General features: G+C 39.7%; 1 protein-coding gene across 3 annotated transcripts; it reads left to right on the top strand.

Annotated features, from left to right (window-relative positions):
- Positions 1 to 1,368: 1,368 nt before the first annotated feature.
- Positions 1,369 to 18,638, top strand: ciita (class II, major histocompatibility complex, transactivator). Of its 3 annotated transcripts, none has more exons than XM_065964648.1 (22): positions 1,369 to 2,633; positions 8,638 to 8,700; positions 9,066 to 9,110; positions 9,260 to 9,319; positions 10,208 to 10,312; positions 10,474 to 10,539; positions 11,092 to 11,139; positions 11,718 to 11,912; positions 12,118 to 12,168; positions 12,330 to 12,443; positions 12,531 to 12,605; positions 12,694 to 12,911; positions 13,039 to 14,357; positions 14,569 to 15,105; positions 15,662 to 15,841; positions 15,944 to 16,015; positions 16,105 to 16,185; positions 16,281 to 16,364; positions 16,756 to 16,839; positions 16,954 to 17,037; positions 17,750 to 17,833; positions 17,937 to 18,638. In XM_065964648.1, exons 1-22 carry the CDS (start codon positions 1,409 to 1,411, stop codon positions 18,010 to 18,012), a joined length of 4,866 nt encoding a protein of 1,621 aa, XP_065820720.1. In that variant the 5' UTR covers positions 1,369 to 1,408; the 3' UTR covers positions 18,013 to 18,638. The 3 variants fall into 3 exon arrangements, with proteins under 3 accessions (XP_065820720.1, XP_065820722.1, XP_029137696.2); XM_065964650.1 differs by lacking the exon at positions 1,369 to 2,633 and adding an exon at positions 4,800 to 4,931; XM_029281863.2 differs by lacking the exon at positions 1,369 to 2,633 and adding an exon at positions 4,836 to 4,977.
- The last annotated feature ends 335 nt before the right edge of the window (positions 18,639 to 18,973 follow it).

Below are 18,973 nucleotides of genomic sequence, written 5' to 3'. Positions count from 1 at the left end.
ACTCAAAGCGCTTCACCGATATCAGAGTTTATACTGTGAGTTTACTTACCGCTGAATGAGACATGAGACTACGCCGTGTTAGCGAGGGGGGAGGGAGAGGGGGTGAAGACGGAGCACTGAGGGAATGCTACTTTCAAAATCATGCTATTTTTTGAAAATGACCAACCCTGCCTTTAAACTCAAATGATCACCAGGAAGTTATCAAACCTTGATCCTATACTTCAACAACCAACAATCTTGGACTTTGCAGACTACCTGTGCCGTGGTGCAGGGCCTGTGGCTGTTGTGCTACAAATCAAGTGCAGCATGGTGAATATGGCGCGTGTCAGTTAGAGCATGCAGTGTTTAGCCAAACCAGTTTCGATCCTAAAAATGAGGAGAGGTAAAGGTAACAGTGCTTTTCATTTGGTTGCCAATTCTTTGGGAAAATACAGGAAATACCAAAATTTACATCAGAGGGGGAGAAAGGAAGTCAGCTAACTGTTTCAGACGGCTAAAGTAACCTTTGGTCTTTTATTTGGGAAAAAAAAAAAAACACAAGTCATGTCAGATAGATATTCATCAGTGGTTATGTAACAATTAAGACAACAAGAATTATCAAGGAATCTAGAGGGAGAGATTACATTCTTGGCATTTCTACGAATAACATATTTAGGGCAAATGTTTGGAGGGGTTTTTATAAGGAAATAAAACTTTTTTTTTTCCTTCAGTGTTATATCCTGCATAACAAAGAAAAGAATCCCTTAATCAGTGGAGAAAAACTCCTCATAAAGCCTTTTTTGTTCATATATTTTCCAAAAATGTTGAACGTCATCAGTTGCTGACGATCAATACTATAAAACTTTGGTGAAAACTAAAATAAGCATTGGATTGATGATCTGTTGGTATGTACCATCATGTGTTTAAATTGTGTTTTTTCAGTTCTCGTCAGACGTGATACCACACTCAGTGTTGGTTGTTGTTCCTTGTAGACTTCTTCAATGAACAAAAGTAACCAAATATATGGTAGCATTAGACAACACTAATACAAATTTAAACTCTTTAATAGCAGATGTGATTTATTAGGAAGATTAATCCAAGTATTCTGGGGGGGTTCCCAGAAATTGAAAATAAAATGCTTTCCATGTCATCATCTTGCATAATCATTTTGGATCTTCACTTCCTTTTAATGACTCTCCTGCAACCAGACCTTCGAAGTCTCAAATATACATTCCCACATTAAAAAAAACTGCATGACTTATTCAATACAGAACTTCCCTCAACCATACAAACTCCTCCCTCTTTAATGAGAACGCCTCCCGAGCAAAAATCATCGTGTGTCTCAAAAGAAAACCAACTTAAAGCCAATTCATATCCACTGAAACCTCTATTGCTGCTCATCATTGTACGGGGAAAAGAAGTTGTCGCCATGGCCCAGTTTGAGGAAGTTCTAGACAGAGTGCGTCTGGCTCTGACCTGGGCTTCTCCTGCTGAGATCCAAGCTCTGCTCGAGGGTTTGGTGAAGGAGCGGATCATCTCGGAGGCCTACGGCAAGAGCTTTAACCTGCACCGACTTACTGAGAGCGGAACAGCCAACAGACTGCGAGCTGATCGAAGTCATTCTCAAAGATTTACCAACAACTGGCCCCTCAATCAAGACCAACTCAGCCAGGAGAGGAAATACGGGACGTTAAAGTGTACAGAATCTACCTGTAACCAGACAACATCCGAGTCATCACCTGTCAACACAAGGTCTGGGCTTCAATTTCATCCATTATACAACAAATTCCAACTCAATCACGGACTCATTTTGGCACCCATTGATCAAGACTGCCGATGCAGCTTAGATGATGAATTGACTGAACTGCCAAGTGGTTCAAAATCAACACAGGAACCGGTCAGTGATAGTGTTAGAATTAATGAGGGGAATTTGGTGGACGAGAAGAAGGAGTGGTTAGAGCAGCTGGAGCAGGCTGCCAGGAGGATAGCTGTGCCACTGTGGCAACACTGGGACCAAGGACGGAGGCGGTTGCTGCCCCTGGACCCTCGTACGACTATTGGGTGGGAATCACGTGAAAACAAAGAGACAGGCGGTGAAGCACGGTGCCCTTTGTTGAATATGGAAGAGGAAACTGAGCTTTCCATTGCATGCAAGACACCTGATTTTTATGGTGAACACTTTTTATGCACAGAAGAGGAGCTCAAAAGCCTCACAGGAGGCCTCCGTTTCTCTGAAAGCGTCAGAAGAGCTGGGTGGAACCCAAATGATCTGGATATCTCTGGGGCATTGGGACATCCTTCAGCTGTGAGAGTATCTGCAGACACAAAACGTAACACCACAGACAGACTGGAGGATGCTCTTAATGTCTCCTCAGAGGCTGAAAGGACAGAAACGCCAGAGGGATTTCTCTGTTTGCCAAGTTACCAACAAAGCATCATTCCACATCGTTCTCTCTGTACACCTGAAGACACATGCAGTGACGCTCTAGATAGGTCATTGAACTCTCATGCAAATCCAAGCATGCAATTAGGTGTAATAGATAGCACAGAAACATTTTCCAAGACTTCTTACGGTGCAAAGATGTGTGGCAACTATGGCAAAACAGACTTGGATGAGAATAAAGCGGAGGGAGTCTTGGTTGATCCACACTGGGGTAAGTTTACACTTAATATCATGCCCCCTTTTGGTTTTGTCCTTTTACCGTCCCTACTGCCTCGTCTGTGTCTCCTCAATGATTTACTGGGGTAATGTGAATGTCTGATTGGCACTGATTTCTTTGTAGCATGGGCATTACCATGAAACAAATGTATTTCCCATCCAAGACCCCCTTTACTTTCTGTTTCCCTAATGCCTTCCTCCAAAAAAGTCAGTTCTGCCCCCAGTAGAAAAGATACTGTAACTATGATATTATTTTGGGAAGGGTTGGAAAATTGGGTGTACCTTAGTTTCAGTTTCATTTTGAGTCACTCAGAGGCCTTAAAAAACAAGATAAGTGGGAGTAACCAACACTAACAAAGACATGTTGTGGCTCATCTATTTAGAGGACATTAATGTTTAATCGTTGTTATTAAAACAAAAACATAAAGGCTTTGAAAAACCAGCTAGAGGACATTGCCATAGATAGGCAAAGTTGTTAATTCGGGGTAAGTATACTTAAGGTTGACGTCTGTTGTATTTCTCTGTTGCCGTGGATATTATACCCAGTTTGAGTTTACATACAGTACATCAGTGATCCATTGGATCGTCATTCACTGGGGTTGTGTCCAAAATCGTGATGGTTCATCACTCCTGACTCGGTAAATTGAGACTTAAATGTAAAGGGCTGTACAGTGAGCTCATCTTTTAAATGAAAAAAAAACATTCAAACCCTTTTAGGCTCATATTATTTGCACCTTTTTTTTAAATCCTAACTGGGGATTTTATCCTGCAATGCATTATGGTTTGTACTGACCTTTGGCTGTACATAACTTTCCATGATGCAATGTGGGATAATGTGAGGGCACAATCATTTGGACCCCACGGAAATCTGGTAAAGCCTGAGTTTGAGGTTGATGTTTGTTGTGTTGGTTGAAGAAAACTTGATGGATGTGGGAAACCTACAGTCACTGTAAATAGCAATGGCAGACGACAGGAATGGGTTTTTTTTGTTCCCAAAACATTCCTTGGTGCAGTGGAACAGACAGTGGAATGACTTATTACAAAGGCTTGACTTTAATGCACATTCAGAACTTGGCAAGTGTTATGTAATAAGTAGACCAACAGGTAATATCAGTTGATGGTTACATGGGGCATAAACCTGTGGCACAGATTAACTGATTGGCAACAGATGAACAGGTAGGGCAGGTACTTTCCACGACAGCCGAAACTTGCCAGACATCCTTGTCCACACCGTGGTTGTGCCGTTGATTTCCAGTGTGAGTTATTTTGAGCAATGCAGGCTTTCTAATTTCCCTGATAGAGCAACATCAGGCACTTTGAAAAATAAACTACAGAACAACTGAAGGCACTACGCTGGGAAAAACAGTGCTAAAAAAATAAAAGTGTAACATTTGTCTGTAAACTCAATCTCAGGAAACGGAGAAACCTCCGAGATAAGAGAAATGAAGGAAGAAGCAGAACCCCAAATGAGAATTTGTAGCAATAATAATAATAATAATAACACAAATATCCATAGAAAGCTGGGATACATTCCTAAATTCAGTTAAATCTTTAAAAGAGTAAAAAAGCATTTGATTTCTAGCAGAGAGGTAAAATAGGATTTGTAATCAGGTGACTTTTATGCAAGGATAGGCTTTACCAGAGATAGTTTGGGAGTCAGGGGTCTTTAAGAATTATATGTTGGTCACATATTTACTGGAGATGCAGGAATAGATAATTTCACTACAGGTAAATGTTTAGTGTCCAGAGCGCTCATGGGATTAATACAGGACATGTGTGAATTATTTATTCTGTCCCTGGTAAAACTTTGCCAGCAGTTTTTTATACATGGAAGAGATCACTGACAGTGACATCACTTCATTTGTTTAAAATGTGGTTAATGACGTAAAGTATAGAAAGGTAAATACTTTAAGGCTTTGAATTTGGTCAATCACAGCAACATTAATAATATAACAACCTCTAGGTTATCCTGTTTTGTGGGTCATCATTTAAAGAACAATGATGTGCAACTTTTGTAAAAACTTCTGAATATAATATTAAACATCTAAACAGAAACTATGATGTTCAGAAACACGCTGCTCCTGCCCACCATTAAGACATAAATACAGCCCCAATAAGCCACATACACCGCTGGTGCAAAGTGAAAGTAGAAGAAGCTGCAGCTTTGTTGTACAAAGGAGTAGGTTCGCGCACTGACAGGAGGCTGCCATCAGGTCATCTGAGGTCCCACGCAGAGGCTGATGTTCTTTACATTGATGAGAGACTAACGCACAGGGATACACTCAAAAAAAAGGTATTCTCCATGTTCCTCGCTTCTTCCACTGCGACAGGCCAGGCAGGTAAATGTAATCCTTGTTTTGCTTTGGTGGCATGTGCGCGTTCATCTAAAATGCGCAAGCATAAAAAATATGGCGCTTTGTTTGTAGTTTTTCTTCAACATTTTTGGATGATTTTAGTTTTTTTTTAAAAACGCGTTATGGTCTAGGATTGGCTTTTAAAATATACATCATTCAAAAATCTGCATAAACAAATTTTCTTAAAAGCTCTTTTGCCTCTGCGCGTTGATTATCTTTGATATTTTAGGGGTAAAAGCTCATGTGGTATAATAATACATATTAGAATAATAGCTTTGTAAAGCTTCTTCTATAAGTAGTGGTTTGTGTGAATGTGCGCTCCAAACTTCGACGCGCAAAAAGTGGACTAGACTCCATTACGCGCCTATTTGTATGTGGTTTATATGGGTCTAACTATTAATATCCCCTACGGTTACTGACTAAGCGACATCTGAGGTCGTTGTATGAGCTGTTTGGTGAAATCAGGGTATTTAAGGGGTCTTCCAGCTAACGGAGGAAGAGAAAGTGATTTCATGTCGTTGCTTTTGCAACAACAAACACGCACTGTGATGGGCGTGGTGAGGGGCACATGTAGCAGCAACAAATGATTTCCCCTTTCATTCAGAACAAAGCACAATGTGAGGGTTTGCTTATGCTTGGTATAGCTTATATCTAGTCCCCCTTGATCATGTATCTGTGCTGTTATTTTAGATGTAACTGTGATAACAACATGAGTAAGTTCCTCATAGAAAGTTTTTGTTTTGCATTGTTATCAGTCCAGGAATGTTAAACCCCCTTAAAACTATTTAAAATCAGGATACATGTATAACAGTTTAATTCTCTTTATCAGACATTGATTGATTCATTGATTGACATATCTTACAATGGGAAAAGTTATTTCTATTTCTATTCGATTCTGGCCTGGCCCTGTAAGACTTGCATGTCAAGGAAAACACCAAGAAGTATACCACAAAGGCTACAACCTAAATCTTTACACTTGTTTCTACAACACGTGCAGACAATAGGTTGGGTGTTATAAGAAACAGCATCTACTCTTGGATAGTGAGGCAAACAGTCAAGATTTATTGATTCATACCCAATTGGTGAGTCATTTCAAGTTTTGATCTGAGTTGGAAGTCCATGCTATATGCAGCCGGCTTGTGATTTGTGTATTAGTTCAAGAGTTCTGCTGAGTTTGACTAAATCAGGGAGTGTGTTATGTCTGGCTGAAATGTGGTTTAACTGTAGCACAATAGAGGCAGTTATTTAAAGTGCGACACCTGATCGGCCCAAGCAGCCGCGGATCTACAGAGAAAAAAACCTGCAGCAATAGCCGTGCCTACTGCCACGTTAAAACCTGAGCGGATGTAATATATCACGCACAGGAGCGGAAGTCTGATACTGCCATCTGGAACCCTAATCTATATATCTCGAACATTACAAAAGTGGTTAATTGGCACCTATTTGTGGGTCTTGTTTCAACTCTTAGCACCTAAAAGCACAGATGTCCGTCTTTTCAGTTATAGCACACCCCTGAAACCTTTGTGGTCTGAAAGACAGCTTGTTTTGTCTACCTACAGCCAAGCTGAATAGCCAGACAATTTAGTGTTTTATTGTGCCAGGGTTTGAGTCATAAAGACAAGCATTTCCATGGGACGTTGGGAGCAGCATTGAAGGTGTCCCTTCTTAAAAGTTTGACCTCTTTTTTCCCCCCCATTATGTTGGAGATGGTTTGTTGTTATAGGTTTATAGAAATACTAGGACTTAGGTAAAAATGATAGCATCTTAAGGTGTATCCTGGGCAGTCTCAGCAGCAGAACTTTGAAACCAGTCTTACACCATTAAAAAATTAGGGTTAGGCATGAGGTGAAAGTCCCAACGACTGACTTAGAGTGCACCATCCTAGGGCTGCACAATAAATCACAATTTCATTGTTATCGCAATCTGAATGTTATCGCAGTTAATACTGTCCTAAATGTATCCTTTCAACCTGCTCTCTAACTCTGCATGTGTCTATGTAAGATGCTCTCACCATTGTCATGCAGTAAGATGAAACTCAAGCTAGCTATCAGCTACCCACAGAGAAATAAAAAAAATTGCTTAATTTATTTTGGCTGCAGCTAACTGCTAAAGGTAATGTGGACTCTTCAGTATTTGTTATCACACTTCATATCATTATTCTAATGTTAAATAGTAATAACCCATAACCCTTACCCTAGTGTTGGCCAAGGATAAAATAGACAGAAGTAAAAAAATAAAAAAAAGAAGAAATAAATGAACATTCAAATGGATCACTGGAGGAAGAAAAGTGTGAAGAATAGAATGTGTTTAAAAAGCTGTGATCTCACCAACTACTGCAAAATGATTTAGAAGGGTAGCCATGCCAATACAATCATCACTTCCTTTCTCCTTGTGAACCATAAAATTAACAAGTTATTTTATTTGTTTCGGGCCTGCCTTTCTCATTAACTAAGCGCGCTTCATAATGACACAAAGCCATTCATATATTGTTTAATGACATTATGTACAAGAGGTAAACTCCCAGTTAGGCCAGCACTTAGTTTCACTTTTGAACACAACTCTTGTTGAAACATGAAACATTGTGCAGCCTTAATTCATAGAGATAAAAAGCTAAAGAAAATACGGTAGGAGTACAAGACAGGACAAAAACTGTTACTGAGAGAGGTGAGAACAAAACTGAAACATGTTCATGGGTGTAAAGAATGTCGCCTTAACACTGAATAAAACCACAACCACAGATACTAAGATGCAGAAAATGGAGTAGTGTTTGTTTTGCAAGCCTTGATTATTATGTCGCCTTAGCTTGCATTACAATTATTTTTCATTGTTAAGTTAGCATTAGCACGGCTGTGTGTCATCTTTTAACTAGCTGTAAGCATTTTTAGAAAGCTATTAGCATTATCCCGATGAGTGATTCATGTCAGCTGTTTGATATAGGTGGAAGGAATATTTTTGCTATTTTCGTTGTCCCTAATGTTTTGTTCTTGTTTTAGGAGATGTCTCGTCTCATGAGAGAATACTTGTCTTTATATCAATTCTACTGTATGTGTACAGCATTTGTCACCTTCTCCCATGCAGCAGGATTTCTTTTTTCGTAACTTCCCCAATTAATGAACGAGCAAATAATATTTTTGGTCTGCTAAGCGCGAAAGTTACTACCGTTTTTTTCTTCTTTTTTTTTAAAACCGTTTATTCAACCTCATCCTACTTCCATTTCGTTTGCTATGAAGATCCTCCTCTTTGTTCTTTTCTATCATTCCATGGCGATAAATTTATTCACATGTTTTTTAAATGAGCGTGTTATTACCACATGCTGTTTATTGGAGGCGTACGTGAACGAGCCTGCTGGTTACATGTATCAACACTGATCACTTTTTGATGTGCGTGAGACTGTCGTTCCTTCACATTCTACATTTGATTCATAAGACAGAAATAAGAACACTTTCCACGCACTGGTGGGCTTAAATGAGGACCCAGGAGTTTTTCAGGAGTTTTGTTCAAGTGTGAAAAACTTGTGAAAGCACTTTAGGATTGGAAAATGAGGAAATGTTCAAACTTAGACTAGGAACATAACATGCAAATCTTTCAATGCATCACTATCTTCACTTCTCTTTGAATTTATTCATTCTATGTGTGTGTTGTCAGGTACCATGATGCAGGAATTGGAACAGGACCCGTTCCTCTGTCCTGATTTGGGAGAGCTTCCAGGTTCGTGTTTAATTACATGTTTAAGTTTTAGGAGCTTAATAGGATGTTCTTTGTCCCCCCAAAAAAATCAGTAACATCACATGTATATTGCCTTTTAGGGGTAAAGATCTCTTTAATCGCTGACTATTTTTGTAAGAAAGAAGAATAGAGCTTAAGACTTTTTTTGTCAATCAAAGTTGACCACTTTTCCTTCCAGATTCAGGACAAGCTCAAGGTTGCGTTTCATGCTGACTAAATGTTACCACTTATTACATCTACTGCAGTTACACTTTGTAGTGGATATGGAGAGCAGTCCAATCATTTACACTGTTACTAGAACATTTAAAGGACAGAAAGGCACATCTTTTTCTTCTTCTGTGTTTTAGATGATTTATCTGAATACCTAAATGAGGACTGCCTGAAGACGATCGGTAAGAAACAGCCAAACCTCAGACAGCTTGTTTTTTTTTTATTTACAGTGTGCAGTACGTTATAATGACTTACGCAAAAATATAAACATACCAGTATTCATAATGAACACAAAGGTGGTCTCATCCAATTTATTCATTGTCTTCCCTAGACCCAGATGTGCTCTTCGGCGATCCATGGTTCAACTATGCTGATGAACTAAATACCTTTAGTAAGTATTTCTTCTTTTGAGTTTACAACATCTTACAAGCAACAGGTAATGATGGGAAAAAAACTACATCAAAAGCATGGACCCAGACATAAACCTGTATCAGATATTCAGGTGTGTTAATCTTATCTTATGTGACCTGAGTTGATCCCAAATGAAAGTAGCTTCACTCTTAGGATACCAACCTTTATTTTTCTTAGTCTATAGGTGACATTTTCTTATCAAAGAGCAGGGTTAAAGATGTAATACTATGTTTTTTAAAGCTACTATGAGGAACCTTTGGATTTTTTGCCGACCCCAGTGGACAAAGAGAATGATTCGTCTCCTCCCTGTATATGCTAAAGCTGTGTTTTCTAAAAAGAAATATTCATCCTTCTTTGTTTTGAATTTCTAATGTGTTACTCACAATGAGTCTTTGGCATGAAAACATTTAAAAAATGTGACAGCCTGTCGTGAATCACATCGTCTGACTCCTACCCTAAAAAAAAAACTAAAAATAACGATTAAGAAAAAGTCAATCGTGTCACTGATTGCCTCATTTGCTTTTTGCAGGTTATATTTAGGCATCTACATTAATTTCAGACTTTTTAATGAACAGTCAAAATCTCCTCACAGGAGCTTTAATAATAACATTTGATTAATTAAAAAAAACACAGGGAAGTAAAATCAGTGCCAACAGAACACAAGGTTACGAAACAGCTTTCTCTCTAAATAACACTGCCGCCCTTGTGTTTTTTAAATTTTATTCAGTCTGCCATTTCCTTTTTCTAATACTCAAAATGTTTGTAAAAACATGATTCACATTCTTGAGAATAACAGCGACATTTCTTAGAAGCTGTGTTTGCGTATTGCTTCACTGACTTTTTTTACTTCCTCTTTCACACACTTCAGGTGACGTTGGAAAGCCAACAGACCCACCGAGCCCTGACGGACCCCAGCAGAGACAGGAGGACAAACTAACAGACAAAACTAATCACAGGAGAAAAAGACAAAGGGGTAGAACACCTTTCGCTTACTACAACCTCCTAACTAAACACTGTCCTGATCGCCCTATTGTTGTATGAAACTTCATTTAGGATTGAAGCTGCCACATTCTGCAAGATTCAACTAGCGCATCAGATTATGTGTTTTAATGTATTTTTATTTTTACTCAACAGTTTCAAGGATACAAAGGCGCACTGATGAAAACACGCCATCCAGGCCAAAAAGGCAAAGAGCAGCAGGTGACCTATCTACAGTGTGCAGTAAATTACTTTGTCTGATGCTTATCCTGCAGCATGCAGTTACAGGCTTTAAAAACATTTCAATAGAAATAGAAAAATCAAAAAGTTTCAAAAGTCTGTATTCATTATATTGTACAGGAATAAAGAAAACCCAATGGAACAGATGAAAAATACAGCTTAAGAGAAAGGAAACACTTTTTCAGGAAAATGCTAAGATGCTAATTCATGGTTAATGAGCTAAAAACATGCTAACATACTGTTATGTTAAAATATCAGATGAAATAGCTCAGGAAATGTGGCCATAGACCAAATGTTGATATATATTTTTCAAAACTAATAAATGGTCAGAGAGCTGAGCTTTGTGTTTTGGTCAATACTGGGTACCATTCCAATGCAGTTGTTTAATGAATACGCTTTTTGTCTCTCTGTGGGGAAGATCATTCCTTTATGTGAAAGGCAACATCTGGCTCAATTTTAAAGCGGCTTTTCAAATGTAACATACCAATACTCAATGAAAAATATTTTTTAATGATGTTCCTTCATTTCTTTCAGGTCGACCAAAAACCAAAGCGGTAGAGACTGAGTCAACTGTCAGCCAAGGTAAGCTTGTTTTTGTCTTTTCTTTTCCTCAAGCAACATCCTCAGATCAGTTTGAAGCTTTCAGAAATCTGATTTAGCTCTCAGAAAGATGAAAGCTCTTGTCAAATAAAGTGTTGATAAGTTTTAAAGTCTAAGTCATGGCTCTAAATATGCTTCACTTAAACCCTTTTAATATTGTTGTAAACTTGAATATGAGCTTGTTTTACCCGCTAATCCCACGCTGCAACCTTTAGTGTTGAAAATCAAAGTCAATGGAGAAGTGCAAAGAACTGCAGTTCCTCAAGCATCCACTGGAGGAACGTTAAACATTAAACATGTTTACACTGGTACAACTAACACATTTGGTTTCAATAGTTAATTTCACTATTGGCAGACACTGTACAGGGTTCACATTTGTGTATTATGCATAGCTTTGATTTTAAGAAACCAAAAACATTCAGACATTTGCATTGTTTGTCTTCACGATGCCTCTTGGTTGATGTCACTATGTGCATGTTTTATAGTCTATGTTTAAAGTGGTCTTGTCTGCAAAAATAATTGGAATTTTGTCATTATTTGTCCACCTGGCGCTGACCCAGGATCAGAGCCCAGTTCTCCAAAGTTAGCCAGTCACTCCACCACTCCACAGAGAGTCCTCCATCTCCAACCTTCCATTCGCTTTATCACCATCCCAGAGGCTCCTAGGTACCATGTAGTTCAGACACTGAGTCTCTCACCTCCAGTTATAGGACTGCCTATCTCCAATACAGCTGCTACCCCAACTTACGTATTTGGTGAGTAAAGTATACACAATACACTCTCAATGGTCAACCTGGTAATTATTGATCCTCAATTCCCCAGGTGTCAATCCTTGGTCCCTTTTTTTAAAATTATCTAAACATTTCCAAATGTGGCAAATCCATATGTTTGTATTAAGGAAATGAACAAATATTTGGTTTGAGCTACCATGAAAAGCCACTAACCAATATTTCCATGCAGTTCCAGCTACTTCACCACCCTGCAAACGTAAATTGCCACCCCTCTCTCCAGGTGAGAGCTCATGCTTGTGTACAGTACTTTTTGGTTCCACATATTAAGTTTTAGTTCTGCCTGTCAAGCAACAACATGGCAACCACTCCTCACAACAACTGATTGGGTGTAAAAAAAAAAAAAAAGGGGGGTTCACAATTTTTCTTCCCTCGTCTTTGTAGTGGACGGTGCTGTAGTACCAGTCCAAATGAGCTCATCCCCACCAGGATCTCTGTCGGACACAGCAAGCAAAGCCATGTCTTCCCCTGTTGCTTCACCCGTCACTCCCAGCAATGGTGTGTATCATTACCAGCCACCTTTCAATATCCTGGTGCATGAATTACCCTGCCAAGTAATTACCATGGAAACAAATGTAATTTCAGAGTCTTCTTACTGCAACTTGTCTAACTGCAAGGAAGGAAGTCAACTACAATCACCTCCTGTCCTTGAAATTCCTGGTAAGTTACCACTCCTTTGCTGTTATCTCCTTCACGAAAGTATGAATTGTAGAGAAGCTGTTTGGCATTCAATTCCATTTGATTTCAGAGACTGTAAGAGAGTACATTCAGGAAGCCAAATCCCACATGAACCAAACCTGCCAGGCTATGGAAGAGGGCCTTAGCCTGACCTCCCATTATGTGGATGTGAAAGTGAGTCAGAGAGAGATTCTTTGTTCTGGAAAAAATACAAACAAGTCCCTGGACAAGGAAATGGTCCTCATTGGAAACATGGATCAGAGAAAAAGCTTGATGGGTTGTAGTCAGGTAAAAGTTAACTTTTTTTGTTCATCTAGTGATTTACTTATATTACTAATAGATGTTGAAATACAGTACATTGTCGAAGTCATTGGATATAACTTAGTAAAACCTATGTTTGTCCTTTTCCACTCAGATCTTCGAAGGCTTAAATGGAAACAAATGCTACATATTGCTACTTGGCAATACTGGCATGGGAAAAACAACCCTGATCAGGAAACTGTGTCTTGACTGGTCCAGAGGCTGCATCCCACAGTTTGACTTTGTCTTCTTGTTAGATGGTAAAGCGCTAACTCTAAAGGAGCCCAACCATAGCCTTCAGACTCTCTTGTTGAACTCCTCCTCCTTTGCCCCTTCCTGCATGGACCCTGAGGCAGTGTACACCCAAATACTTGCTGCTTCTAAGAGAGTGCTCATCATATTTGATGGGTTTGATGAGGTGCGGGACTATGAAACTTTACTCCAGACTCAGGAAAAGGACTTGATGACATCATTGCAGAAAGACACCAATGGACAGATCTACACAATAAGACAGTTATACTCTGCCATCCTCCAGAGGGTTCTTCTTCCAGGCTGTACTCTTCTTCTTTCAACCCGACCAAGAGGCACCGCCAACCAGTTACTCAGACGAACGGACAGCCTTGTGGAGATGTATGGCTTCAACCCCAAAGATGTAGAGACATATTTGTCCCGGTACTTCACAGATCCTGCCCTAAGAGAATCTGCTTTGGACTACTTAAAAAAATGCAGCTTTCTGCATCTCCTCTGTTGGAACCCGGGACTATGCCGGTTGGCCTGCTTGGTTTTAGAACAGGCCAAAAGCTTGGCCGAACTACCCAGAACTTTAACTGGACTCTGCCATCAAGTGCTATGTCAGAAATTGGAAAGGGACAATGGGATCACTCATTTAAAGACTGAAGTTCAAACAGAAATATCTGTGCCATCGGTTGAAGAATCCCAAACACATCCTTCAAGTAGTTCCCACTCTAGGACAAAACCCAGATCACAAGTTCGCACTCGCTCTCGCACCCAACCAGCAAGAAAGGCAACAAAACAGAAGAAAAAGGAGGAAGTTGATGGAGAGGACGTGAGTGGTGTTGGAAGGGATGCTAATAGAAGAGAGAAGAGAGAGTTGCTGACCCAGTTGAGTTCTTTAGCTTGGGAGGGGGTCAAAGCAAACTCTTCCATCCTCCCAGCAGGGCGGACCATATCTGACAAACTGAGGGCATTAGGCCACAGGACTGGGCTCTTCCTCTCTTACCACCTGAGGAGGAGGCAAGTTGTCTCAAGTGAGGAAAGAGAGGAAAAATCAAGAGGTGAAAAAAAAGGGGAAAAGATGGAAAACAGAAGAAGAACAGAAAGTGGTGGCTCTGTTGCCCTTGACGATCTCATCCTGTTCTGGGCAAATCCTTTCCTGCAGAGTTACTTGGCAGGAGTTCATTTGTCTCTGTCAAGGTAAAAGTGTCTCGACTATTGACTAGTAATAGAAATGAAGCATTTGCTATATAGAAGTGATTAAGCTTGAAAAAAGAATGATATGCCCCATGTGAGATTAAAAATGAAACAGCCTAACTTGCCTGAACTCTTCAAGGCAAAGTTTGTCTTTCAGTTTCAATGTCTTACACTTTTTGTTTCTTTTTGTCTTTCTCTCTTTCTCTTTCACTAGGACTGTAACGGACCGCATTTTTCAACAGAACCTCCCTTTCCAATCTGGTCCAAAGTGGCGTCGACGATCTCACAGAGAGGAGCTTGAGCTAGCGCAACGGTTTACAGTTGGGCTTCTGTTTAACAACCGGACAGAGCTACAGAGACTTCACTCATACACTGACACAGCTTCACGAGATATTGTGAACAGCAAGCAGGCTTTATTAAGAACACACCTTGAAAGCCTCTCTCATGATGACCTGAGCCCTGCCCAGGTGCTAGAAGCTTGTCACCATGTTTATGAAGCAAGTTTTACCTGTAGTGATGGTAACGTGGACATTGCCAGCACGACATTAGTTGCTCACCTTGCAGTGAATCTTCCAGAAGTGGTTACATTTCATGGAGTTCCACTCAACCCATCGGACGTGTTCACCGTGCAGAACGTTCTGGATAGGGGTAGATCTGAAGGGAGAAGTTTCTCTTTAGATCTGGAGGATTCTGTGTTACAGCTTTCTGGGCTGAGAGCTCTGGTGGCGCTCAACAACATCAACACATACAGGTACAGGTTTCAACCCACATTAAAAAAAACCCTGCTTGGTATCAACTTCAAACCCCTTCCCCAAAAAGTGACATCATTATGGGGTATTTTTGCCTTTCCTAATCTAAAATAATCTTGGATGCTATCTGAATTCATGCTTACATTAGCCTCTCAGTCCTTAGTTCTGGAGGTTTACTCCAGCGGTGCAAGCTAACTTCACAAAATATAGTATTTCAAAACAGTGACAAGTGATATTGTGTGCTAGGTATTAGCTGAAGAGCTAACAGGGTAGAATGTTATAGCTATCTGGTCTTACCTTTTTCAACCTTCATACTGAAAATACTAGGCTTAGCTACCACACAGCTCTAGAAACTAGGAGCCAGTTATTTTGACCTCCATCTACATCTTCACGTCATCATAGACCATTTTAAAAAAAGGTCTTTTATGATGCAAAGAAACAAAAATTGAAAACTTGACTAAATATAAGTTGCCATTATATGGAAAATGTATTTCTTCATCAGTGAGCTATGATATTTCATTCGTGCTAGTGTCAACCTTTCATTTGCGTTTATCTTAGGGCAAGCATCGCTGATGTCATCACTTTATGGGAGGAGCTAGAGCAGAGTGGTGAGGAAGAGCTCCTACAAGGGTCAGTTTCCAAGTTCAAGATCCACCCTTTGCGAGCCACACAGGTGTGTCACATAGAGCACCTGGCTAAGCTGGTGAACATCCATATGCAAAAGAAGCTGTCAGACAGGTAATAACACCACATACACACAGTGCATCCAACACACTTAGTTGTACTTTCCAACATGCAAACTATATGTGTCTGGCTGCTGAAGAGTGTCTTTTTTCATAGTTCCAGCCAATCATCTTCCATCTTATCAGAGGGAGTACCAGCTGTCAAAGAGCTACAAAAGCTGGATTTTGAGTGAGTAATTTTGACATCTCATATTCTCATTTGAAATTTAAGAACTATGATAATGATGAATGACGACACTGTTTTATTTTCCCCAAAAGGCTTGGCCCAGAAATGAGTTCCCTGGCTCTTCCCAAATTGTGGGAGCTCCTACCCGGTCTACAAAACCTACAGCATTTGGAGTAAATAAACACACCTTTACTTGCAGTTCTCTCTCATTGCATCAATCTCTTTGCATCCCAATGCATTTGCTTATTGTGTCTCTCTCCTATTTCAGTCTAGAGAACAGCAAAGTAGGGGACAAAGGAGCGGAGAAACTGGCTGACGTTTTAGTCTCACTCTGTAACCTGGAGATACTCAAGTGAGTACACGTCTCTTCCAAGACTGGGATGATATCAAAAGGATAATATTTCTCAATTACAATCCAAAATGAACTATTGTACATCGCTATGCTCGGTTGAGGCAGATGGCTGGACACAGATTAGTCTGGTTCTGTTGGAGGTTCCTGCCTGTTAAAAGCAATTATTTGCCCTTCTCACTGTTCATAGAGCCTGCTCATTGGAGGATATGTGTTTCTGTCAATAATAATACAAAGAGTATGGCTTAGACCTGCTCTTAAGATGTTGTTAGATAGCTTTTGTTGTAATTTGACCCAATATAGGTAGAAGTTGATTTATGAATTGATAGTAAACACAGTAAGATCATTATGTGTTTAATGTTTGTTGTAATCCGTGCTCTCCTTTTTTTTGTAGTCTGTCACAGAATTGTATAGGAGACCAAGGGGTGACCAAACTGCTACCAACCCTGAGAGATCTGCCTAAACTGCACTGTTTAAGGTATATGATGGAAACACACACCACACCCACAAATACCTACATGGCATCAAAAATAGCTCTTTTTAACTAACTACATGTTTTCACTTCCCTCTTCCCCCCTCTGATTCGTTCCAGTCTCTACAGTAATGTGATTTCCGACAAAGGGGCAGAGAGTTTAGCAGTCATCCTCCCACACATGAGGTCCCTCATAGAACTCGAGTAAGTCTACCTATTTCACCTGTTCAGTGAACTTTTCTTTACAGTATGTAATCACATGTATTTCTGTGTTTTGATAATCAGACTCTGCGTGTATAAAGTACACACATCTTTAAACGCACAGTATGTCAATTCAGCTGCCAGGGGGCTCTGATTTAAAAATATATATATAAAAGATGATGTTGAGGCTGCAGTGTGGAATCATGGGAGTAATTCTCTGTGCGACCCCTCCCCACACGATGAAAATTAACTCTGGGTTGACCCTAGGCAAGACGTAGAGGCGAAATCAAAGCTTTCAGTTCCCGCTTCCTTATGTAGTGGCCTTTGATGTAACATCCGGTGCTTCCACGTCAACAATAGACATGTCTTGTCTGTCATGGCGGCCACCACTACAAGACACGTCCCCTTACAACTGTAAAATGAAGGATTTATCTGGCTTTGATAACTTTTAGAAATATGTGAGGAAATGTAAGTACACAACAAAATAGAATACATAGGCTAAGTCAATTTTTAATTAATTCAGATATTTTAGCGTAAAACTCAAATCAAATTATACATATTGTACCTTTAAGGAAAACAGGGTAACTGTTTTTTGTTGGTTACAAATGTGTAAATAACATGATGTGTTGTCATGAATTTGTCACTAGCAGCAGACACTGTAGTACACATTGAAGACACGTTAAAAGTTTGAACTTTTTCCCGTTGTGTTTGACAGCGTGAAGTATAACAAGCTAACAGATGTTGGAGCACAGAGTCTGGGTGCAAGTCTGAGGAACTGTAAAAAAATGAAAACTCTGAGGTGAGAAAACCATTACAACTCCGTGTTTGATTGGATCATTGTCAGAATACTTTCTTGTTTTGTTTTCTCACCTTTCTTCTTGTTTTAACTCCTCTCATCCCAGGATGTGGAACCAGTGTATTCCATATGGAGTTTTCGAGTGGCTCCAGCAGCAGGACAACAGGATCGAATGGCATTAGAACTCTGGACTGAACTTTTCATCAACACAGCACACACTGATGTTAACACTACACTGTCACAATATGTTTTCTATTACGGGTATGCCTACGGTCTGAAAAGAAGGACCATCGGAGTACATTTAAACAAAAACCAACATGGATACTTCTTTGCTGCTCAACTGAACAATTCTGATTCATCAGATTATTTTATATATTGCACTCTCATGATGTCGTGTGATGAACAATTCTGATTCATCAGATTATTTTATATATTGCACTCTCATGATGTCGTGTGATGAACAATTCTGATTCATCAGATTATTTTATATATTGCACTCTCATGATGCTTTTGATGTCGTGTGAAGCACTTTGCTTCAGGGAATTCTAAACATGAACCGTGTCTGAATGAATTTGTGGTTACTGCTGGTACAAATTGAACAAACATTTGCACAATGAGATTTGATCTTAAGTTGCCTCAGTTTTTACTTAGTGCCATTTATGGATTTGTTTATTCCTGTTGTGCGTGATTTATTTCTGACACAAACAATATTTTTGTTTTTTACCTTTTCTGTTGTTTTTTATATTGAGATGTTTTAACAAAAAGCTGCTACTTTGATTACATAAAAAGGTTTTATTTTGTCACTGGGCACATGATTCTTCTTTCTAATTTTTCTCTCGTAGCTTGGCATGTTTACTAATGCATCAGTTTATTAGCTACGTCTTTTCACTTCCTTCCTAGCAGGTTTCTGTTCTCTGTTTTGATGCCAACTGACCTTTAACAATTGTAACATGTTTGTAACTCTCCAAACATTGTATTTAGTCAGTCAAAATGTAACCACTGCACAGAGGCAGGAAAGAATTTCTGGGTATACTGGTGTGGGAGAGGTTGAGTCTTTCCTTTCCACCTTAACCTCTCCCACACCAGTGTGCCTGTGTGACCGCTTCAGAGACCACTCCACTACCAAACAGAGGTAAACTGGTC

The sequence above is a fragment of the Labrus bergylta genome, chromosome 16 (genome assembly GCF_963930695.1).
Source record: "Labrus bergylta chromosome 16, fLabBer1.1, whole genome shotgun sequence".
NCBI classification, from domain to species: Eukaryota; Metazoa; Chordata; class Actinopteri; order Labriformes; family Labridae; genus Labrus; species Labrus bergylta.
This window is presented reverse-complemented; position numbering and strand designations above follow the sequence as displayed.